The 24,830-nt window shown below is 40.8% G+C and overlaps 2 protein-coding genes across 18 annotated transcripts in view; one reads left to right on the top strand and one right to left on the bottom strand.

The window, feature by feature from the left end:
* LOC133646873 (putative uncharacterized protein DDB_G0271606) overlaps positions 1-10,724 on the bottom strand; it is a 51,452-nt gene extending 40,728 nt beyond the window's left edge. Inside the window, exons 1-2 of one of the 2 annotated variants that reach the window (XM_062042746.1) lie at positions 10,556-10,724; positions 5,831-5,951 (exon numbers count right to left, since the gene is read on the bottom strand). In XM_062042746.1, coding sequence (XP_061898730.1) covers positions 5,831-5,878 — 48 coding nt within the window. In that variant the 5' untranslated portion in view covers positions 5,879-5,951; positions 10,556-10,724. The remainder of the gene's footprint in view (positions 1-5,830; positions 5,952-10,555) is intronic. The other variant, XM_062042736.1, reaches the window with a different exon arrangement.
* A 4,573-nt stretch (positions 10,725-15,297) lies between these two features.
* Positions 15,298-24,830, top strand: part of abi2b (abl-interactor 2b) — a 31,885-nt gene continuing 22,352 nt past the window's right edge. For 6 of the 16 annotated variants that reach the window (XM_062042649.1, XM_062042623.1, XM_062042615.1 and 3 more), the window contains exon 1: positions 15,299-15,475. In XM_062042649.1, coding sequence (XP_061898633.1) covers positions 15,359-15,475 — 117 coding nt within the window. In that variant the 5' untranslated portion in view covers positions 15,299-15,358. Of the gene's footprint in view, positions 15,476-24,830 lie in introns of all 16 variants that reach the window. The other 10 variants (XM_062042640.1, XM_062042606.1, XM_062042596.1 and 7 more) reach the window with 4 other exon arrangements.

The following is a 24,830-nucleotide window of genomic DNA, read 5'->3' as shown; positions in this document are numbered from 1 at the left end:
GATATACGGTAAGTAAACGATGGTGGCGTCTCAGTCTGCCGTGTGATCTGCTTTAAAGAGTGTTTATACAGTCACATTCAAGACATTAAAGACACTTCAAGTTCAAATGATGAAAGAAGTAACGGACTACCATACTTGCCAACCGTGAGACCTCAGATTTCTGGAGTTGTGAGGGAGGGGCGGGGGAGTGACACGTGATAACGTGCCACACAGGGATCGAGAAAGTTTACGTTCACGCCGTGATCCCTGCAAGTAACCGCGCTGCTCTACTCCATGGCAACGCGGCGAAACAAAAAACTTTCAACTCGGGTACCCTCCCGTTCTGGCGTCCAGGGGCAGTCTGGGCGGAGATCTGGTAGCAACACTGCTGCCGGTCTCCAACCAAGAATACTGCAACTGAACGTTGAAGGGCTCACAGATGCCAAAACATCCGTCATCGAGCACATGGCCCACACCACCCAAGCCATGGTCATCCTCCTTCAGGAAACCCACCGCCCAACAGCGGACAAGCTAGCGATCACCAACTTCACGCTAGCTGGGTCAATCCTGAGCAAGAAGCATGGCCTTGCCACGTTTGTCCACAACGATCTGAGCTGGACCCTCGCCGATCGATCACCGGACAACTCCGAGATCGAGTGGCTGCGAGTGGACGTTGGCGACATCAAAATTGTCAACGTCTACAAACCACCACCCTCACAACTCACGCCAGTGTCACTGCCAGTGCTTGAACCACCGTGTGTATATGCTGGTGATTTCAACTGCCGGCATACACGGTGGGGATACAGTACCACCTCACCGAGCGGGGAAACTCTTTCTGACTGGGCAGAGCGCAACTCGCTCAACCTTCTCTACAACCCGAAGGGCCCAGCCAGCTTTCACTCCGCTCGGCATAACACTGACACGAACCCTGACCTGGCTTTCGTGAGTGTCGGTGTGGACACCCAGCTCCCCGACAGACGTGTTCTAGGAATGTTCCCCAGGTCGCAACACCGACCGTCGCTGATATCGGTGCCCGACCTCGTGACAACAGTTCCGAGCGGACCGATGAAGCGATGGAACTTCCGGAAGGCCAATTGGAAACTCTATCGCCTCCATACCAACAAGTCCACACGGTGTCTCCCACCACCAGACACACCCAACGTGGACGAGGCATACCAGGACTTCTGTAGGGCACTAACATCTGCGGCCAAAAAAGCCATCCCACGCGGCCGGCGTAAGAACTACAAACCATGCTGGGATGGCGAGTGCGAGACCCTCTACAGCGCCTTCCTCCGGGCTCCCTATGGCCCGGAGGCTAACAATTCAGCCACTGCCCTTCTTTCCACTCTTGGAAGGAAGAGGCACCAGCGCTGGAAAGAGGCAGTCCACTCCATCGACTTCTCGCACACTAGCCGTATCGCGTGGAGCACTTTGAACAACTTGACTGGTAGGTCTGAGCGCGCACCCCGAAATTGCCCCGTTACCGCAAATGCTATTGCAGCACAGGTTGTGAAAAACGGGGTATATACCGGGATAAATCGAGATTTTTCCCGGGCGGTGCGCCAGGAAACTGCAGACCTCTGGAGGACAACAACATCTAGCGAGTGTAACATCTCCGGTGAGTTTTCACCGGAGGAGTTCACAGCTGCCCTCCAGTATACCAAACCAGGCAAGTCTGCTGGGCCTGACAACATCTGCCCAGAACTCGTGCTCCACGCTGCCCCTGCAATGAAGTCCTGGCTGAGAGTTTTCCTGTCTTCTTGCCTGCGCCAACTCCGGATCCCCAGGATTTGGAGAAGGGCCACTGTTGTCGCTATCCCCAAGCCGAACAAGCCAAAGGATGACGTAACGAGCTACAGACCAATCTCGTTGCTCTGCGTCCCCTTTAAAGTCCTCGAGCGCCTGATTCACGCCCGTGTCGAGCCCATCATAGACCCCCACCTCCCCCGGGAGCAGGCGGGTTTTCGACGTGGGAAGTCCACGGTGGATCAGGTCGCCCTCCTTACCCAGGACATCGAGGACTGCTTTGAGGCGAAAAAGAAGGCCGGTGCCGTCTTCATAGACCTGACTGCTGCCTATGACACAGTCTGGCACCGCGGCCTCACCTGCAAACTTCTCCGCCTGCTTCCAGACAGGCACATGGTCAAAATGATCATGGAGCTTGTCTGGAACCGCAGCTTTACTCTCACCACCAGTAACGGAGATAAAAGCAGGTTGCGGCGCCTGAAAAATGGCGTCCCCCAGGGATCTGTCCTGGCTCCCCTCCTGTATAACATCTATACATACGACCTGCCTGCCACAGTCTCACGGAGGTTCGCATACGCAGACGATCTCGCGCTGCTGCACTCCGACAGGGACTGGCAGGCCTTGGAGGGAACTCTAAGCCAGGACATGGAGACTTTAGTGGCTTACCTCCATAACTGGAGATTGAAGCTCAGCGAATCCAAGACGGTGACACAAGCTTTCCACCTATACAATTGGGAAGCGGATCGTGAGATCAGGTTCGAGGTGCGGAAGCCGGATGGGGCTTCCCTTACCCTATGCCGGCCTCGTCCTACACCTGAAGACCCTCGTCCTGACCCTAAATACCTTGGGGTCACCCTGGACAGGTCGCTCACTTTCCGTAAACACCTCTTGGCAACACGCAAGAAACTCAACACCCGCGTCTCACTGCTGAGACGGTTGGTCGGGTCCGGTTGGGGTGCCGGGGCAAGAACCCTGCGAACAGCAGCACTTGCCCTGGTCTACTCAACTGCTGAGTACTGCGCACCTGTCTGGGCGCGCAGTGCTCACTCTAAACAACTTGATGTCCCGATCAACGAAGCCTTGCGTGTTATCACTGGATGCCTGCGCCCCACCCCTGTGGAGCTACTGCCCATCTTAGCAGGCATCCAACCCGCTGAGCTTCGTCGCCAAGGTGCTGTAGCAACTCTGGCGGGCCGGGCAAACATGGATGAGAACCACCTGCTCCATGAAAGGCTCACACTCTCTTCAGAGCCAACGCCCCGCCTCCCCTCCAGAGACCCACTGGTACCAGCCGCCCTGAAGCTCCTGCAGCAATGCAGTGACAACAACATCAGGGCGGCTCACTGGGCGAATCACAAATGGAGCACGGACCTGGAGCATACCATCTCCTCCAGACTCCGTGACTTCATACCTGACACCGGCTCAATACCAGGCCTCTCACTACCACGAGTGGCCTGGGTGAGGCTTAACCGCCTCCGAACTGGTGTCGGTCGCTTTCGCTCAAACATGTTCCAGTGGGGCTTAGCACCTAACGCGACGTGTGAGTGTGGCGCGGAGGAGCAGACTGCCGACCACGTGATCCTGCGTTGCCCGATTTATCGTGCTCCTAATGGTTTGCGTGGCCTGGCGGACCTGGATGACTGCTCGGTGACCTGGCTCACTTCTGTGTGTCCTGACATATGAACGGGAGGGCCCCCCGGGCCTGGGGTGGTAAAAGGCATAGACCCTCGGCCTCAGGTCCGGGTGCCGGAAAACAGCTGCCCATACGATGAAGAAGACGTGCCACACGTGTTGCTGGTGTCACGCCAAATGTCTTCCCCCTACAAAAACCTTTCCCCCCATTTACTTCCGTGGTCGTGTTTCCTCTTACGTCATTGACAGCGATCGATAGCACTTCGGCTTTGACTGCCCGTCGCTGGAAGGATACTTTGTCTTTGACAGCTGCTGGAATCTGAAGAAATCGATTATTGTTGTTTTTTTGTACAGGCGCAAAACAGGACAGTCGCGTGCCGGTTAAGGACCCCCGGCAACATTGTGACTTCATTGGACGCGGCCCCGGAAGTAGGTTTTTGAAGGGGGGGGAAGAAATTTGGCGTGACACTGGCATCAAATTCTAAAGTTAATGATTATTTGCAACAAAAAAAAATGTTTATCAGTTTGAACATCAAATATGTTGTCTTTGTAGCATATTCAACTGAATATGGCTTGAAAATGATTTGCAAATCATTGTATTCCGTTTATATTTACATCCAGGGGCGTCACTAGCTTTTAAGGACAGGGGGGTTTAGCCCCCAGGAGATGCACAGTGTAGATCAGGGGTGTCCAAACTTCTTGCACTGAGAGCCACACATGGAAAAATGTAAGCATACGGGGGCCATTTTCATATTTTGCCATTTTCAAACCATAACAAAATATATAGATTTATTTTTTTAACCTTTAGGGCTTCCGGGGACCAGTCAAGGGTCAAGGGTCTCAGTCAAATTATTTTTTTTATTTTTTTTTACAGTATATCTCTATATCAACTTCAGGTTGATATCAAGTAAAAAAAAAAACAGGTTTTATGCTTTTTCTGTCAAAGACAACTTTGTTTTTTATAGTAAAACTGAAATATGCAGTATTTAGTCATTAGAACCCTAAAAGATCAATAATGCAGGACACTATTGATTTGAATTCTTTAATATTGTTGAGTAATCACAGTGAAAAGTTAAATAAAATCCCACTAAATATATTTGGGATCCAAAAGGTCTCCCACTCATAAAGTGATACTTTTATTAGTTTTTTTTTTTTTAACTTTTCACACTTAAATTACGAGATCAACTTCCGATATATCTGTCGATTTTACGTTTGAACTATTATTTTGTTTGTTTTATGCTCTTTTGTCAAATAAAACTTTGATGTTTTTATATGGCAACCACACAATATTTGCAATATTTTTTCCACATAAAACATTTTAAAGTGACATTTTTTAAGTAATAATTCATTGTAACATAGATTTTTTGTCTTTTTTTTTTTTTTTTTCCGAGCAATGGCAAAAAAATAAAAAATAAACAAAGACAAAAGAAGAAAAAAACAGCCTGCATGGCAACTTTGTGTCAACATTGCAACGTTTTCTCGTTACATTTCACCTCATTCCACTTTTTTAAAATGTTTGTATTATTTTTGCAATATTATCAATTTAGCAATTTTTGCAGAATGTGTGTGTGGGGGGGGGGGGGGGGGGGGTAAACGATTAGCATCATTTGGTAAAATGACTGTTTTGTTGTTGTAATTTTCGAACACACCACCAGGGTGTGCACATCAGTTATTACCACTCTCTCATGCAGTGCGTATGTCAAACTGCTGTCCTCCTGAAGTCTTTATTAAAGCCAAGTTATTCCTGCAGCTCGGCATGGTTCTTCCTACTGGTAACCACAAACAACAACACACAGGATGCGAGCGAACGTAGCGCACGAGCACAAAACTTCACAAACGGCTAACAAAGACTTAGAAATTATTCATTGTTATTATTATTACTTCAGTGGGTTTATTTTCAATCTGTGTTCAGTACAACAACAAACAGTGACATTTTGTTTACAGCATCAACAAGAAACAATTACTTGCATGATCCTTCAAGATACACTGAAACACAATGAAAGTCATGGCATTAGCCTCTGTTATTCATTCACAACATTGATTGATTGATTGATTTTGATTGAAACTTTTATTAGTAGATTGCACAGTACAGTACATATTCCGTACAATTGACCACTAAATGGTAACACCCCAATAACATATATATATATATATATATATATATATATATATATATATATATATATATATATATATATATATATATATATATATATATATATATATATATATATATATATATATATATATATATATATATATATATATATATATATATCAAATAAAACAAATGGCTTATCGATAAGCCATTTCTTATTTATTTATTTATTACAACTCCAAAATAGGCCTAACAACGCCAATGGTTGTAATTCTGTAGCACTTTGAGATTTGGAATCAAATGATAAGTAGATTGTATTCACTTGTCATGTGTTGTAGATAGGATGCATTCACTTGTCATTGTATGTTTCATTACCACATAGCGCCATAGCGTGGCGTGCACCTTCCGCATCTCCACCTTCATTTTTGCTTGTCCTCTTCTGCTGTCCTCAGACGCTCAGCAAACTTGTGTGGGCTCCAAGTGATGGTCAAGATACCTGGAAAATGTAAGCTGCAAGTTAGTCTCCATGAAATGTAGCTAAGCTACGGGGGAAGCTATCTCCGGAGAATTGTCGCAAACTACACGGCAAAAGTAGCGAGCATCAACACTACATCTATGTATGTAGTTAAACAATAACAATATATACAGGACTCTATTGGAAGGTGGACAGGGTGAATAAGAGCTTCCACAGAGGCACAATGACAATAACCTGGCCAAAGAAAAAGAGCAAAACGTTTGGCTGACAAAAGAGACATTAACAAAAATCCACCTTTACATGAACAGAAACCAATTTAAACAAGTTTTGTTAGTATCTGTCTAATAATCATAAAAAATGTAGAAAAGTCAACAATGTGATATAAAACACTTTATACAAGGCAAATATTATGACCTACATTCCAGACTATTTACGGGTAGTGCTTCTTTTTCTCATCCCAACCAAAGTGCCGTCGGTCTCCCAGCCGTTCTATCCTACGGATTCTTCATGCATCACTCCAAGCAACCTTTGTAAGTTTTACACTACAACTAAAACTATTCTTGCTTACTAAAGCGTCTGTAGGAGTGTTTTCTTGCACATTTCTACGTGCTATGGTAATGTAATGATGCTGGTGTCGCTAGCATTAGCTGATATACCAACACGTTTACAGGTCACTGTATTAGTATTCATTCTATGCGTATCGTTTCAGTTCCATGTCACCGTGGAGTTATGGAGTCTGTTTAGCTGATCGGAGAGCTAGCTTGCGCAGCTGGCGGGTCCATGGCGGTGACTTGTATTTTGTTTGGTCAGCCGTTTTACTGCCGTGTTCCGTTTGGAAACACTAAAGATATGTAAATAACCCTTTACTAGATCTGGTGGATATCTGCGTTGAGGCTAATGTATGGACCAGGGGTCACCAACGCGGTGCCCGCGGGCACCAGGTCGCCCGTAAGGACCAGATGAGTCGCCCGCTAGCCTGTTCTAAAAATCGTATCTTTTTTATTTTTATTTTTTTATTGTTTATTTTTTTTAAATCAACATAGAAAAAACACAAGATACACTTTCAACCAGTGCATCAACCCAAACAACCTCCCCCCCATGCACACTCATCCACACCCACTCACACAAAAGGGGTTATTTCTTTCTGCTACCAATATTCTGGTTCCCACAACATAGACAACACATCTGCAAGGGCCACAGTCCCTGAAGCACACATGATTGTATGTGCTGCTGGTCCACTAACATTTTCATTCATTACTATTTTTTATGTAATTATTTTTATATTGTTTTGCTTTCTTTTTTATCCAAGAAAATGTTTTTTATTTATGTATCTTATTTTATTTTATTTTTTTTTAAATGACCTTATCTTCACCAGACCAGGTTGTCAATGAAATTAGATTTGTTTAAAGGGTTTTTAAAAGCAGGTCCAGTCCAGATAATGTCCAAGTCGGACTCAGCAGCACACACCTTCATTCATGTACACAGAAAAAAATTAGGGAACACAACAGATTGCATATAGTTTATAAACAAAATTACATTTTCAAAATAAGCATTTATGTACAGTCCAGATTATGTCCAGGTCACTCAAATTAGGGAACACAACAACAGATGTCATATAATCTATAAACATAATTCTACTTTCAAAATAAGCCTTTGAGGACTTCCCATCTTTTTTTTAAAATGTTTTTTGGCATCATTATCGTTTTCAACCATGTACATTTCTAAAGTAAAAAAAATACTGAATAAATGTTTTAAAGAAAGTAATACTAAGTGAATATCTGTTTTTGGCCTTAAAAATAAACCTTTTACCGAGTACTATAATTAAATTGACTAAATCATGATTGTCAATGAACTCTCCTAAAATAACAGAAACCACATCAAGCTTCATAAACAAACCAATCCTTAAACACATTTTTTCAACTTCCACCCAAAAGGAAGACACAATATGACAATACCAAAACAAATGCAGGGTGGATTCAGACTCCTGACAACAAAATGGGCAATCATCTGACTCTGTCATATTCCATCATTTTAACATTTTCCCCGTGGGTAAGAAGTTATAAATAATTTTAATTTGAAAATAACAATTTTGCACATCGATAGTAGTTTTATAGATTAGTTTGAATATGGCCTCCCATGGCAACGGGCAGTCAAAAAAGTCCTCCCATTTTCCATATGTGTTGTATGGGGCAGCCTTCAAAGATTTCTTTATTAAATAAGAATTATATATTTTTCTATTTATTTTAGTTCCTTTTTGCCAACTAGAATTTTTGCAAACTAATAATTTAGCAGTTCCATAATTAATTATTTGTTTCCATCTTTTCCCAATGACTCCAGTTAGTTGATGAAATGAAAAGCTTGAGCAAGCATCACCATACATAGTTGTAAATTCATCATACTTCATCATTTTACCATTCTCATTGATAATATCATTGACAAAAATGATTCCTCTTTCAAACATATTTTTCCAAAAGAAAGGCTTTCCATCTATTACAATATTAGAGCTCATCCATATTATCTGCTGCCAAATATCGTCTCTTTTTTCTGGCACATCAAATTGAAAACACCACCATGAGTGGATTGTTTCCCCGCCATGTTTCCCAGCAGACTCTACATAAGGAAAATGGGAGGGGATCACTTGTAAAAAAAAGGATACAATTTATTTTGATACAGTACATGTTTTTTGTCCAACAGGACACTTGTGTACCACTCAGTGGTAGGATTTCCCTTTCCATAATTGCATAATTTTGTCCAGCTTTCTTAGTCGATTATCATAATTTACTGAGCCTAGATCTTCCAGATTCTCTGGGACAACAACACCAAGTATGTTAACTGGTCCATCTGTCCACAAAACATGCACTTTGCATTCCATTCGAGAGGACGTTCCCTGTAGATTTCCGATCCTTAACATTTTACATTTATCACAATTAAGCTTAAGGCCAGATTGCTGTGAAAATATGTCCAAAAGATTAAGAAGGTTCCGCAAACAATGAGGAAAAATCTTATCTTTGTGAATCAGCCTTTTCTGACATGAACTTCATCAAGAACAAACACAGAACACGCCTCACTGATGCACATCTGCAAGACTCACTCAGAGTTGCAGTGTCAAGTTACACACCAGAGTACAACACACTAGTTAACAACATGCAATGCCAGGCTTCCCACTAACTGACAAAGAAACAGATAACAGATTTGGTGTCCAGTTCAAAGTGTGACAGGATTTATTTTAACATTTGAGGGTTGACTTTTGTATTTTACATGAGTTATTATTTGTACAAACATGGTGCAAAGTAATTCATGATTTGTTCAAAAATGTTAGTGGCTAGCTAGTTAAAATGGGATATTGTGATTTCACAAGACTGTCTTAGAAGTCATCATTTGAAAATGTTCAATTTGAAAAATGTGCACTTAGAGAACATATAAAAATAAAGTGTTGCATATTGATATTTATCTGTTTCTATATATATTTATTGTGAGAAATCATTAAGATGATCAGTGTTTCCACAAAGATAAATATCATTAATTATTAATAATAACATAAGAGTTAAAGGTAAATTGAGCAAATTGGCTATTTCTGGCAATTTATTTAAGTGTGTGTCAAACTGGTAGCCCTTCGCATTAATCACTACCCAAGAAGTAGCTCTTGCTTTCAAAAAGGTTGCTGACCCCTGGACTATAACAACGTCAAAAGGAGCAAATGTTTGTCATGTAATGCTAAAACATGTCGCATATTAAAAATGCGGGGGGGGGGGGGTCATTTTTTCACTTCATGAAAAAAAACACGTCATTTTGACAGTGTCTAAAGACAACATAAGCTTTGTGTTATAAGTGACTGTGAGTGTATTATTATTATTTTGAGTTGTTGGACTCAAAAGCCAAGTTGATTTTGACTGTAGTTGTAAAGATCCAGCAGCTGAAAATCAAACATTTGCTGAGTAGGCAAATAGTGAGAGCATTCCTGACTTGGTCTTTAGAGTTGTTTTCCAGTCCATTCAGTGACTTGCACTTACATCTCCATATTTATTGTCAAATGTGCAGACTTTGAGCATTTTGTAATCTTCTGAATTTGGAAGAATATACCTGGACATAATGAGGTTTTTTTTAATTGCAGCAATGATATTTACAAGGTGAAACTAATAGTGTTCCCTCGCTACAACACGCTTCACTTTACACGGCCTCGCTGTTACACCCATCTTTTTTGTGTGTGTATTTGTTTACGCTTCTTTTCTTACAGCACATGATTGCGCATGGTGTTCTGCATCCTGATTGGCAAAGGGACTGTAGACCATCAATCAATCTTCTTATGCCATGTGTCCTGCACACTGCAGAATGCCTTGTCTTACAGTCCGCTTATTTGGGACTTTTGTTTTACTGTCAACTACATTTAGGACTTTTGTCCGCCTGCATTTGAAATGTCTGAGAAGACGGTAGAGGACACTTTATAAAACCAAGTCCAGTAGCTTGTCCTGGTGTTATTTCACAGCACATCTATTACAGCATAGGTTGCTAACATTGAACCAAAGAATGGCTTATTGTACTTGCACCAGACATTAATGCGTAGGAAACAACAACAAATATACATATCATATTTACATAGAAGTTTCCCAGATCTAGCAATGACATACCTGTGTCCTTCTCGCTTTACAATTTAATTCCTGTAGTTGTGTTCCATGGAGTGAAGGACAACTCCCTTCCTTATAGCTTATGCATGTCATGTGATGTCATATTAGCATGAAGGACATCAAACATGTCCTACTTGCAAATTAGGACGTAAAGTAAAGTAGATTGGTGAAAGATGCTCATGATCATACAATATTACATCATTGGTAACATATTGCTATCATAGTCTTAAAAGACTACTAAGCGAGAGAGCCTTCATATTGCACCACACATTTTCAACGGGAGACAGGTCTGGACTACAGGCGGGCCAGTCTAGTACCCGCACTCTTTTACTATGAAGCCACGCTGTTGTAACACTGGCTTGGCATTGTCTTGCTGAAATAAGCAGGGGCGTCCATGATAACGTTGCTTGGATGGCAACATATGTTGCTCCAAAAGCTGTATGTACCTTTCAGCATTAATGGTGCCTTCACAGATGTGTAACTTACCCATGTCTTGGCCACTAATACACCCCCATACCATCACAGGTACTGGCTGGTTATTTTCCTCTTTGGTCCGGAGGACACAACAGTCACAGTTTCCAAAAACAATTTCAATTGTGGACTTGTCAGACCACAGAACACTTTTCCACTTTGCATTAGTCCATCTTCGATGAGCTCGGGCCCAGCTAAGCCGGCAGCGTTTCTGGGTGTTGTTGATAAATGGCTTTCGCTTTGCATAGTAGAGCTTTAACTTGCACTTACAGATGTAGCGACCAACTGTAGTTACTGACAGTGGTTTTCTGAAGTGTTCCTGAGCCCATGTGGGGATATCCATTACACACTGATGTCGCTTTTTGATGCAGTACCACCTGAGGGATCGAAGGTCACGGGGAGTCAATGTTGGTTTTCAGGCTTGCTGCTTACGTGCAGTGATTTCTCCAGATTCTCTGAACCTTTTGATGATATTACGGAGCGTAGATGGTGAAATCCCTAAATTCCTTGCAATAGCTGCTTGAGAAATGTTGTTCTAAATATATGTATGTATGTATACATCTATGTATGTATATGTATATATATATGTATATATATGTATGTATATATATATATATATATATATATATATATATATATATATATATATATATATATTTGTATGTATGTATATATATATATATATATATATATATATATATATATATATATATATATATATATTTGTATGTATATATATATATATATATATATATATATATATATATGTATATATATATATATATATATATATATATATATATATATATGTATGTATATATGTATGTATAATATATATATTATATGTATGTATGTATGTATGTATGTATGTATGTATATATGTATATATGTATATATGTATATATGTATATATGTATGTACTGTATGTACATACAGTTAATAATAATGAAAAATAAAAATTAATTTTTTTTTAAAAAAAGTCTGCGGGCTATAGAGCGTTTTCTATTGGGGCTCCAGTACTCTGGAATGTCCTCCCGGTAACAGTTAGAGATGCTACCTCAGTAGAAGCATTTAAGTCCCATCTTAAAACTCATTTGCCTTTAAATAGACCCCCTTTTTAGACCAGTTGATCTGCCGTTTCTTTTCTTCTCTCCTCTGCTCCCCTCTCCCTTGGGAGGGGGAGTTGCACAGGTCCGGTGGCCATGGATGAAGTGCTGGCTGTCCAGAGTCGGGACCCCGGGTGGACCACTAGCCTGTGCATCGGTTGGGGACATCTCTGCGCTGCTGACCCGTCTCCGCTCGGGATGGTTTCCTGCTGGCCCCACTATGGACTGGACTCTCACTGATGTGTTGGATCCACTGTGGACTGGACTTTCACATTATTATGTCAGACCCACTCGACATCCATTGCTTTCGGTCTCCCCTAGAGGGGGGGGGGGGGGGGTTACCCACATATGCGGTCCTCTCCAAGGTTTCTCATAGTCATTCACACCGACGTCCCACTGGGGTGAGTTTTTCCTTGCCCGTATGTGGGCTCTGTACCGAGGATGTCGTTGTGGCTTGTGCAGCCCTTTGAGACACTTGTGATTTAGGGCTATATAAATAAACATTGATTGATTGATTGATTGATAATTGTGTGTATGTATGTGTTGGAGCCTATCTATATTATTTATTTATTAATTGTTTTGACAATGAAATCAAATAATGCCAATGATGATGTTGATGAATTATTGGATGTTTTAGATGAATTATGATTGACTGATTCAGCTGCTCACGCTCCTCCTGGTGAGAGCGTCCTCCTCCTATGATTAAGACAGTGGTCCTTAACCTGGGTTGGATGGAACCCTAGGGGTTCGGTGAGTCGGGCTCAGGGGTTCGGCGGAGGTCAAGACACACCCGACTCATCGTGTAAATACAAAGTTCTCCCTATCAGTGTATTACGGATACGGCAACAGCTGACTGGTTTGCAGGTGTGTCATTTGTTGTGAGTTTATGCACTGTGTTGGTTTTGTTGTTTGAACAAGGTGACGTTCATGCACGCTTCATTTTGTGCACCAGTAATAAAACATGGTAACACTTTAGTATGGGGAACATATTCACCGTTAATTAGTTGCTTATTACATGCAAATTAGTAACATATTGGCTCTTAACTAGTCATTATTAAGTACTTATTAATGCCTTATTCGGCATGGCCTTATTATAACTCTAACCCTCTAACCCTAACCCTAACCCTCTAACCCTGACCCTAACCAAATAACTCTAAATTAAGTCTTTGTTACTTATAATATGTTCCCCATACTAAAGTGTTACCAAAAACATATAACTTTGTCTTGAATTTGAAAAAACCCAAAACTTTGTATTATTCACTAAAGAAGGGTTCGGTGAATGCGAATATGGAACTGGTGGGGTTTGGTACCTCAAACAAGGTTAAGAACCACTGGATTAAGAGGACAGGACAGCTAGGGATGATGTTTGATTAGAAATTATCGAGTTCGAGCCTATTATCGAATCCTCTTATCGAACCGATTCCTTATCGATTCTCTTATGGAGTCCAGATAGGTTGTTGTATATGGAAAAAAACACACAATATTTGGTTTAACAAAAGCTCACTTTTATTATATAATAAAAAAATAAAATCTAATAAATAAGTAAATATTGACTGTTACCCACCTAAAAAAATAAAATAAAATAAATAAATATTGACTGTTGTTACCCAAAGTATATTAAGTGGGATTTTTCAGAGAAACAAATATATACAGCAACACAAAAACAAGCTGTCTCTGTGATCACTATAGGTGTATAAATAATAATATAGTGTTAAATAAAATCAGTCCCTTGGGCACAAAACTGAAAATAATACAGCTCTCCAAAAAGTGCACTTCTGCTGCTATTTGACATAACTGTTTGTTATGATGCTTTGACATTTTTGCACTTTATTTCTTTATTGAAAGAAAATTCTATGAAGAGAAAAGTTGTTTGCAAATGTGGTTACAATGCTAAAGAATGAAAAGTTAAAGCTAAAAAAAGAAATACACTTTATTGAGTTAACATTATTTCTTTATGGGGGGAAAATGTTATGAGCTAGAGAATATAACAACTACACTACCCAGCATGCAACGGGAGTTACGAGCATGCGCGGTAGCCCCGAAAAGTGTTGCATGTTGCCACGCTGTGAAAGTAAACATCAAGAACTCAGCCAACACGCCTCGTCTGCATTATTTATAATTAGACATTAGACAACACATCTACAGTGTGATTTTATTTTGTTTACAAGGAAAGAAAAACAAAAGTTAAAAAAGGGAGATATGTTGTATATATATGTATGTGCTGCGGTTGTTTTAAGAACGTTGCGACAGCTGCCGTAAAGGAGGTGCGTTGCTAGCCTGGTTGCTATGTTTCCGGTTGGTCGTAAAAGTGTCCGTCATGCGTTTTACCCTGCTCAAATCTCTCAGTAAAGTTATTTGATGGATTATAGCTTTTGTTTTGAACTTTATTACACCTTGGAGCGCTTTTTCCCGTCCATTGTTTTCCTGCTTTCGCTATCTGCGCCTAATGACTGAGCTACGTGACGTCATTTCTTGTGATGTCCCACGGAGCATTTCTGGTCGGGACGGGATCCGAATAAAGAATCAACTCTTTTCCTTTACTATAGTGGTCTCGATAACGGGTACCGGTTCTCAAAAAGGGATTCGAGTCCGAGGACTCTGTTCTTTTCTTATCAAACAACCGGGAAAACCGGTTTCGAGTATCATCCCTAAGGACAGCTGGGGTCTCCTTTTGTCTGTCTATCATGTTAAAGGAGTGAGGAGTGAAACAGTTTATTTACCGCTAAACAAGTTATTTTGATTAAACAACCCTTTTGTGTGAATGAGGGAGGGAGTTTTTTTGGGTTGGTGCACTAATTGTAAGTGTATCTTGTGTCTTTATGTTGATTTATTTAAAACAAAAAAAAACGACACCGATAATAAAAAAAAAAACGATACCGATACTTTCCGATATTACATTTTTAAAGCATTTATCTCTAAGATTTATGAATATAAAACTTAGCCAATAGTATCATGAGGTTGCAAAGGTCAAATTCCTTTTTACATTTTTTTTCTCATACAGTGTAAATCCAAATCGCACATTAAAACAAAGCACACATTTGTCATGAACTTCCTTTCATGTTTTTCAAGGCTTCGTTACGTAATGACACTACGTCACCCCCCGCATCCCTCCCCACACAAACACGCGCATGCGCACACACACGCCCCCTTCGGCGGCGAGGTGCAGTACCGCACGCAACCGCGCGAGGCGCCAGTGAGCCCGCGCTAGCCCCGCTAAAAAGATGTGAAAATGGCGGAGCTACAAATGCTTCTGGAGGAGGAAATCCCAGCAGGACGGAGCGCTCTGCTGGATAGTTTCACCAATCTGGAGAGAGTCGCCGAGTACTGCGAGAACAACTATGTCCAGGTGAGGCTCGGGCTGCGGGGGAAAATCACCTTTCTTCAGGCGGGGAGAGGCGGAGTGTTGCTCGGCTAGCTGCTGCTAGTCGCCTCCGTGCTAGCTGACTACATCTAATGTATGCTTTTAAACATAATAATCTGCCTTTATGGCTAAACTACATCAAATGTGTGCTTTTAAAGATAATAATCCGCCTTTATGGCTAAACTACATCAAATGTATAGTTTTAAAGATAATAATCCGCCTTTATGGCTAAACTACATCAAATGTATAGTTTTAAAGATAATAATCCGCCTTTATGGCTAAACAACATCAAATGTATGCTTTTAAAGATAAGAATCCGCCTTTATGGCTAAACTACATCAAATGTTTAGTTTTAAAGATAATAATCCGCCTTTATGGCTAAACTACATCAAATGTATAGTTTTAAAGATACTAATCCGCCTTTATGGCTAAACTACATCAAATGTATAGTTTTAAAGATAATAATCCGCCTTTATGGCTAAACTACAATATTGTTCACGTCCCGACCTGCGCGCGCATGCTTGCGTGTAACCGCTGTCATTCTGTCCCATTATCGACAACATCAATGTTTGTGTGGGCCTTTTATTCACGGCCACGATCACGCGAGTCAGGTATGCTCTCCACCGCTAAATCGGCGTAATAATCAATCCACCTTCACCGGGACGAGACGAGAAGTCAAACGAAACTGATCAACAGGAGCGAATAATAATAAGTGTTGGCATTTTTTTCATGTGCCAACCCCGTTTCCATATGAGTTGGGAAATTGTGTTAGATGTAAATATAAACGGAATACAATGATTTGCAAATCCTTTTCAACCCATATTCAATTGAATGCACTACAAAGACAATATATTTGATGTTCAAACTCATAAACTTAATTTTTTATTTTTTGCAAATAATAATTAACTTAGAATTTCATGGCTGCAACACGTGCCAAAGTAGTTGGGAAAGGGCATGTTCACCATTGTGTTACATGGCCTTTCCTTTTAACAACACTCAATAGACGATTGGGAACTGAGGAAATTAATTGTTGAAGCTTTGAAAGTGGAATTCTTTCCCATTCTTGTTTTATGTAGAGCTTCAGTCGTTTAACAGTTCAGGGTCTCCGCTGTCGTATTTTACGCTTCATAATACTCACACATTTTCGATGGGAGACAGGTCTGGACTGCAGGCGGGCCAGGAAAGTACCCACACTCTTTTTTTTTACGAAGCCACGCTGTGGGTAACACGTGCTGAATGTGGCTTGGCATTGTCTTGCTGAAATAAGCAGGGGCGTCCATGAAAAAGACGGCGCTTAGATGACAGCATATGTTGTTCCAAAAGCTGTATGTACCTTTCAGCATTAATGGTGCCTTCACAGATGTGTAAGTTACCCATGTCTTGGTCACTAATGCACCCCCATACCATGACACGATGTCGAATATTTCCAAAAACAATTTGAAATGTGGACTTATTATGATGATAGTATATATGATAGTATATATTAAGTTTAAAGTTAAAGTACCAATGATTGTCACACACACTAGATGTGGTGAAATTTGTCCTCTGCATTTGACCCATCCCCTTGTTCACCCCCTGGGAGGTGAGGGGAGCAGTGGGCAGCAGCGGTGCCGCGCCCGGGAATCATTTTGGTGATTTAACCCCCAATTCCAACCCTTGATTCTGAGTGCCAAGCAGGGAGGTAATGGGTCCCATTTTTTTATAGTCTTTGGTATGACTCGGCCGGGGTTTGAACTCACAACCTACCGATCTCAGGGCGGACACTCTAACCACTAGGCCACTGAGTAGGTGTATCTGTATATATATATATGTATATATATATATATATATATCCGTATCATGAATCAATTTAAGTGGACCCCGACTTAAACAAGTTGAAAAACTTATTCGGGTGTTACCATTTAGTGGTCAATTGTACGGAATATGTACTTCACTGTGCAACCTACTAATAAAAGTCTCAATCAATCAATCAAAAGACTCGTCCGACCACAGAACACTTTTCCACTTTGCATGAGTCCATCTTAGATGATCTCGGGGCCCAGAGAAGCCGGCGGCGTTTCTGGATGTTGTTGATAAATGGCTTTCGCTTTGCATAGTAGAGCTTTAACTTGCACTTACAGATGTAGCGACCAACTGTATTTAGTGACAGTGGTTTTCTGAAGTGTTCCTGAGCCCATGTGGTGATATCCTTTAGAGATTGATGTCGGTTTTTGATACAGTGCCGTCTGAGGGATCGAAGGTCACGGTCATTCAATGTTGGTTTCCGGCCATGCCGCTTACGTGCAGTGATTTCTCCAGATTCTCTGAACCTTTTGATGATATTATGGAGCGTAGATGTTGAAATCCCTAAATTTCTTGCAATTGCACTTTGAGAAACGTTGTTCTTAAACTGTTTGACTATTTGCTCATGCAGTTGTGGACAAAGGGGTGTACCTCGCCCCATCCTTTCTGGTGAAAGACTGAGCATTTTTTGGGAAGCTGTTTTTATACCCAATCATGGCACCCACCTGTTCCCAATTAGCCTGCACACCTGTGGGATGTTCCAAATAAGTCTTAGATGAGCATTCCTCAACTTTATCAGTATTTATTGCCAACTTGTTCGTCACGTGTTGCTGCCATCAAATTCTAAAGTTAATGATTATTTGCAAAAAAAAATGTTTATCAGTTTGAACATCAAATATGTTGTCTTTGTAGCATATTCAACTGAATATGGGTTGAAAATGATTTGCAAATCATTGTATTCCGTTTATATTTACATCTAACACAATTTCCCAACTCATATGGAAACGGGGTTTGTATTATCCACAAGGGAAAGTCAAACCCAAATACAAATAGACGGAGTAGACATTGAAAGAGTGAATGAAACCACATTTCTAGTTATGATTGATTATAAATTGAACGGAAATCTCATGTAAAAAAAACCCCAACATAAAGTAGCAAGAAGCACGTCAATAATGAATTAAACATGTTCTAGACTAGGGGTCGGCAACACAAAATGTTGAAAGAGCCATGTTGGATCATAAATACAAAAAAAAAAAATCCTTCTGGAGCTATCTATAACGACATGTCACACAAACAACTATCGGACATGCAGCCAATATTACATACAGATAATGTGTCATGAGACATGCAAATATAAATTAAATACACCTGTGACCAATGTTCCCTCTAATTTTTCATGTGTGTGAGCAAACGCACAAACTCCCTGAGCATTCAGTGGAGCCCATGTGAGCAACATCAGACATGCAAACTGTGGCTACACCAGCAGCACACCTGTCCCAAACCTGACTAAATAACAAGTTCAATCTCCATCCATCCATTTTCTACCGCTTGTCCCTTTCGGGGTCGCAGGAGCATATCTCAGCTGCATTCGGGCGGAAGGCGGGGTACACCCTGGACAAGTCCCCACCTCATCGCAGGGCCAACACAGATAGACAGACAACATTTTCTTATTATTAGAATCAAATGACAGCAGGTTATTTTCTAATATAAGTGTTTAGGCCCACTTACAATGACAATAACAAAAAATATTGTTTTTCATGAACTGTGTATTGTTTGTCTGGGTGGAGGTCCTGCTTTGGAAATCATTTGTACCCCTTTCAGACATTGCATTTAGTTCCCATTAAAACATTCACATGTTGCACAATGAGATGTAAGCAGGGGATCATGTGTACATTCCTGCAACTTCCTGTTTGTAAAAAATATATTTTTATTAGTATTTATTTAATATATTAACAGCATTCCATGATTAATATTTATAAATTAAGATTCCTAATAAATGACACTAGAATAAGCACACATTTGATTGGTAAATCATAGTGTAACGACCTGGAATGACACTTTATGTGTGGTGTTGGAGTTGTCCGACTTTTTGTGTGGCTGTAAACGCATCACTGGCTAAGTGCCATATGTGCATGTGTTGACGCAAGTGAGAAAGAGCGAGCGGCTGCTGTTGATATAACAAAGTTGCTTTTGGTCTGGTTTGTACTGCAGAAATTGACCAGTTTTGCTAGATATAATTTTTTTTTACTAATGTTTTGGTGATGTGTTTATGGCCGAGAATAAAGAGTTTTGCTCAGTAAAGTGATCGATGGAATTCATGTCCTCAAAGCGTCTCGACAGACGTTACAATATTTGAACAATGATGACGAAAACTGTTTTCTCTGTCGTGTCCGTGTCGTGTCGTAAATTGTTATGCGCTTATTTTTTTATTTGATTTTGTGCGTGGCATAGATTTGTCGTGCGCAGAGGACACTTGAGCAGTGCGCAATTGCACAGGCGCGCACCTTAGAGGGAACATTGCCGAGGACATAAGGAAATTAAATGAGCTCAAATATAGCTACAAACGAGTCATAATGATGCATTATGTACATACAGCTAGCCTAAATAGCATGTTAGCATTGATTAGCTTGCAGTCATGCAGTGACCAAATATGCCTGATTAGCACTCCACACAAGTCAAAAACATCAACAAAGTTTACCTTTGTGCATTCACGCACAGCATGAAACGTTTGGTGGACAAAATGAGACAAAGAAGGAGTGGCATAAAACACGTCTTACTGTGGCAGCGTCGGAGAAAGTTGTACATGTAAACAAACTACGGCGCGTTCAGGGACCGCCAAAATTAGTAAGACAAAACAGGGCTCACCAAATCCTCTCATCAGTGAAGCATGTTTAATATAAACTGAGATTTCTAACAATTAGGAACGTTTGTGTCATGTTTGCTCTCTTATAGGAACAACATTAAAACAAAAATAATATTTTTTCCACCATCTTTTCCATTTTCATAAATTTTTTGAAAAAGCTCCAGGGAGCCACTAGGGTGGCGCTAAAGAGCCGCATGCGGCTCGCCGAACCCCGTTCTAGACCAAAAAATCACTTCATATTCTCTACTGCTCACTAGTGTTACATATCTGAGTTATTGTGTAGAAATATGGGAAATAACTACAAAAGTACACGTCATTCGTTAACGGTGTTACAAAAAAGATCAGTTAGAATAATACATAATGTTGGGTATAAAGCAGTGTTTTTTAACCTTTTCTGAGCCAAGGCACATTTCTTTCATTGAAAAAATCACCACCAGCAGATATTGACAGTAAAAAGTTGTTCTCGCAATTGTTGGATATGAATTCAAACCATAAACAAGCATGCATCACTATAGCTCTTGTCTCAAAGTAGGTGTACTGTCACCACCTGTCACATCACACCCTGACTTATTTGGAGTTTTTTGCTGTTTTCCTGTGTGTAGTATTATAGTTCATGTCTTGCGCTCCTATTTTGAAAAACTTTTCCTGTTTTGTTGGTATTTTCCTGTAGCAGTTTCATGTCTTCCTTGAGCGCTATTTCCCTGCCCCTGCTTTGTTGTCGCAATCAAGAATATTTCAGTTGTTTTTATCCTTCTTTGTGGGGACATTGTTGATTGTCATGTCATGTACGGATGGATGTACTTTGTGGACGCCGTCTGCTCCACACGCTGCAAGTCTTTGCTGTCGTCCAGCATTCTGTTTTTGTTTACTTTGTAGCCAGTTCAGTTTTAGTTTTGTTTTGCATAGCCTGCCCTAAGCTTCAATGCCTTTTCTTAGGGGCACTTAGCGTCACTCGCCCTTTGTTTATTTTTGGTTTAAGTGATGGATACCTTTTTACCTGCACACTGCCTCCCGCATATTGTGAACATGACAAACCATGTTCCCGACATCTACAAAGCAATTAGCTACCTGCTGCCACCTACTGATATGGAAGAGTATTACATGGTTACTCTGCCGAGCTCTAGACAGCACCGACACGCAACAACAACACATAATTTGCAGACTATAATTACTGGTTTGCAAAAAATATTTTTAACCCAATAGGGTAAAATTACATAATCTCCCACGGCACACCAGACTGTATCTCACGACACACTGGTGTGCTGCGACACAGTGGTTGAAAAACACTGGTATAGAAAACATACAAACACTTATTGAATCAAAAATACTGAAATTCCACAACATAGTGAAATTGCAAACCGCTAAAATTATACACAAAGCAAACTATAATCTGCTACACAAGAAAGTACAACAATTATTCTCAATCAATCAATCAATGTTTATTTATATAGCCCTAAATCACGAGTGTCTCAAAGGGCTGCAGAAGCCACAACGACCACATGATGATTCTGAAATCCAGGTAAAGCTGGTCAGACAGGTTTCCCAGTGATTGCTCAGATTTTTTTTCCACGACCAATTTCATACCTGCTAACATTTGCATTTAAATATAAGAGAAACCGTCTGGATAAAAAGGGAAATTCATTTTTTTCCAACACCTCCTGTGGTGTGTAACTGTGTTAGGCTATGTCTACACTAAGCCGGATAATAATAATAATATATATATATATATTTAGTTGTTTATTTGTACATAATTTGGGCCTCTGGCTCCAAAAACCCACGAAAAACAGGATTTCAAAAAATGAGAATACTGTGAAGAAATCAGCCCAAACTTTACAGGGCATGAATGTTTGAAAGTGAGTGTCACACACTACTCAGCTACTAAACTCAAAGCACCTGCACAGGTTTCCCCAGGTGTCGTTAAATTGCTTCACTTTGGTTCAATTGTCTCACTTCGGATGAATATGAGGAAGAGTGCAGACTTGACAACTGGCCAGAAGACCATCATTGATACCCTCCATAGGATGTAGTTGATAGCTAAGGAGGCTGGCTGTGTCCAAGCATATCAATGGGAAGTCTAGTGGAAGGATAAAAACCTGGCAAGAGAGGATGCACCAGCAGAAGAGCTGAGCGTGGGCTTCTGCGGATTATCAAACAGAGAAGATTCATGAATCTGGAAGAGATCCAGAAAAGAGTGGAATGAGGTAGTCACAGCTTCAAAAACCACAACATTCAGACCATGTTTTGATTGATTTAATGTGATCCTAATTTCTTTTCTTTTTTTTAGCAAAAACTGAGAAGTAAAGGGTGATTTCTTCACAGTATTGTAATTTTTTTGAAATCATATTTACGTGGGTTTCGTGGAAGCCCAAACAATGTACAAACAAACAACTAAATACTTGAAATGGTTTAAGTTGTGGGCCCTGAATCTATTATCTATGAAGTTTAACGTTTTGAATGGAATTATGGAAATAAATACATTTTTCCATGATATTCACATTTTTTGGAAAGGGTCTGTATATTGTTCTGCTCTCCCTGAATGTTGGAATTTAGTCTGCTGGATTAGTAAACATCCATTTTCTATCTGCCGACAGCAACACATACAGGCCTGCTCAAGATAAATGTAAAAAAACTACTTTTGCTTCATAATTTCGTATTTTGAAGCTTTTTTAAATTGAACTTAGACGCCCTCTGTCTTCCTCGCTTCTTCTACGGCGTTTTACTTGCATGTCCAAGTCCAGTAAAACTGCTTCCGGGTAAAGTTGGTATAAGCCCCGCCCACCGGGACCCGCCCCTAACGCTAAAACACTGCCATTTTTTTGATACTGTAAAAACAAAGAAGCTAAATCGTAAAAAAGAGAAGCGATCAGAAAAACCTTTTGAACACACAAAAACAATCAATGTACACAAATATGAATATTGGCATCAAAAACGTACACCAAAAATATTGTATTTTTTCAATATTTGTATTTATTTGTTGCTAAAACTTGTTTTGATGCCAACATAACTTTTTCTACAATGTCAAAAAAAAATTCCCGATACCAAATCTTACTGGCAGTTTTCGGCTCCGTATTTATTTTCAGACCTGGTCAACGCTAAAGCACCAGAAAAAAACTACACACCAAGGTTTTGTTTGATAGCGTCACACGTCATGGCATGAAAGTGAAACCTTTGACACCGCTGTATCTACCATACCATTAAGCCTTTAATCTCGCTATTGTCTCCGGCTGTTGTCACATCCTGTCAACGGGCTTATGCTGTGGCCAAAGTGCCAAAAAGAATACCATCCATCCATTTTCTACCGCTTGTCCCCTCTCGGGGTTGCAGGGGTGGCTGGAGCCTATCCCAGCTGAATTCGGGCGGACAACTCGTCACCTCACCGCAGGGCCAACACATGTCAGGGAAATGCAAATTCCAGCAGAAGTGGTTGGCTAAGGAACTTTTCAAAAGCCCGTCAACGGTAACATGCTATCAGCTTGGATTAAAGGTGGGCGGCAGTTAACGGTGCCATTTTTTCTGTGACAAACTATCTGCAGGAGGACATGGACATTACATTTGTTTGAAGTTGCAATAAAAAGGGCATTAAAAACCATTACATTATGATTTGCTGATACCTGCAGAAATCCTAAAAAAGATGGTGATGGGGGATTCCTCCGACAGGAAGAATAACAGTTTGAAAAATGTTAACTTCAGAGACAGGATAGTTTACTTTCAGCTCCCTTTAGGGTTTCCCCGAGATTGCAAAGACACCTGTGGCGGTTGGAGTGTGGTTAGGGGTGTGGTGTGGGCATGGTCACCATGACATTGTATCATTTGCTGTATGAGTTTCATTATAAAGGCTAAAAAAAATGTATACATACATTTAAAAAACAATCTGTTATTAATTAGTATTAATATATATTGTTTTGCTCAATGTTTTAACTGTTGCTGCTTATTGTACAATGTCATTTGAGAATGTTTCAAGTGACTTTTTCTTTATTTAAAACGACTAGCAACAATTCTAGCATTTTTTCTGGTGTAATTATAGACTGTAGTCGTGTTTGGGGACTACTTATGTTCTTGATGTCCACCATGAAAGAGGCGAGCTGCAGCGAGCATGACATCACACTCGAATTGATTAACGTGGACCCCAACTTAAACAAGTTGAAAAACTTATTCGGGTGTTACCATTTAGTGGTCAATTGTACAGAATCATCATTGGCGATCACTCGAAGCAAGTATGATAGTCCTCCTGTTGGTGAGTCTGGTCATCTGTGGGTCCTCAGGTGGCCGTAGAGGCCAATCCGTGATCCACAGACTCTATTGCAGTGGGGGCATATGTGCGTGATTGTCGTGGTGGTTGTGGTGGTGGTCTGAGGAGCTGTTTTGGTAGTGGATCTCTCCTTTCTTTGTTGCCTCTTGGTTTCCGCTGCACGGTGGAGGTCCGTTTCTAATTGTGCTGTGCCTTCATGGACCATCCTGCTCCACGAAACCCTCTGGTGGGCAGCCTCCTCCCAGGTGTTGAGGTTGAAGCAGCATTTCCTCTGGTAGATTTTGAGGTTATCTTTATACCGCTTCTTCTTCCCCCCTTGGGTGCGTTGTCCTTCCGTCAGTTGTCCGTACAACATCTGTTTTGGAAGGCGACTGTCTGGCATGCGAATTACATGGCCTGTCCATCGCAGCTGGTGCCGAATGACAGTTGTGGTGACACTGGGCATG

This window comes from Entelurus aequoreus, linkage group LG01 (genome assembly GCF_033978785.1).
Source record: "Entelurus aequoreus isolate RoL-2023_Sb linkage group LG01, RoL_Eaeq_v1.1, whole genome shotgun sequence".
Classification (NCBI taxonomy): Eukaryota; Metazoa; Chordata; class Actinopteri; order Syngnathiformes; family Syngnathidae; genus Entelurus; species Entelurus aequoreus.
Note: the sequence above shows the minus strand (reverse complement) of the source record. Positions and strands in the feature narration are given on the sequence as shown.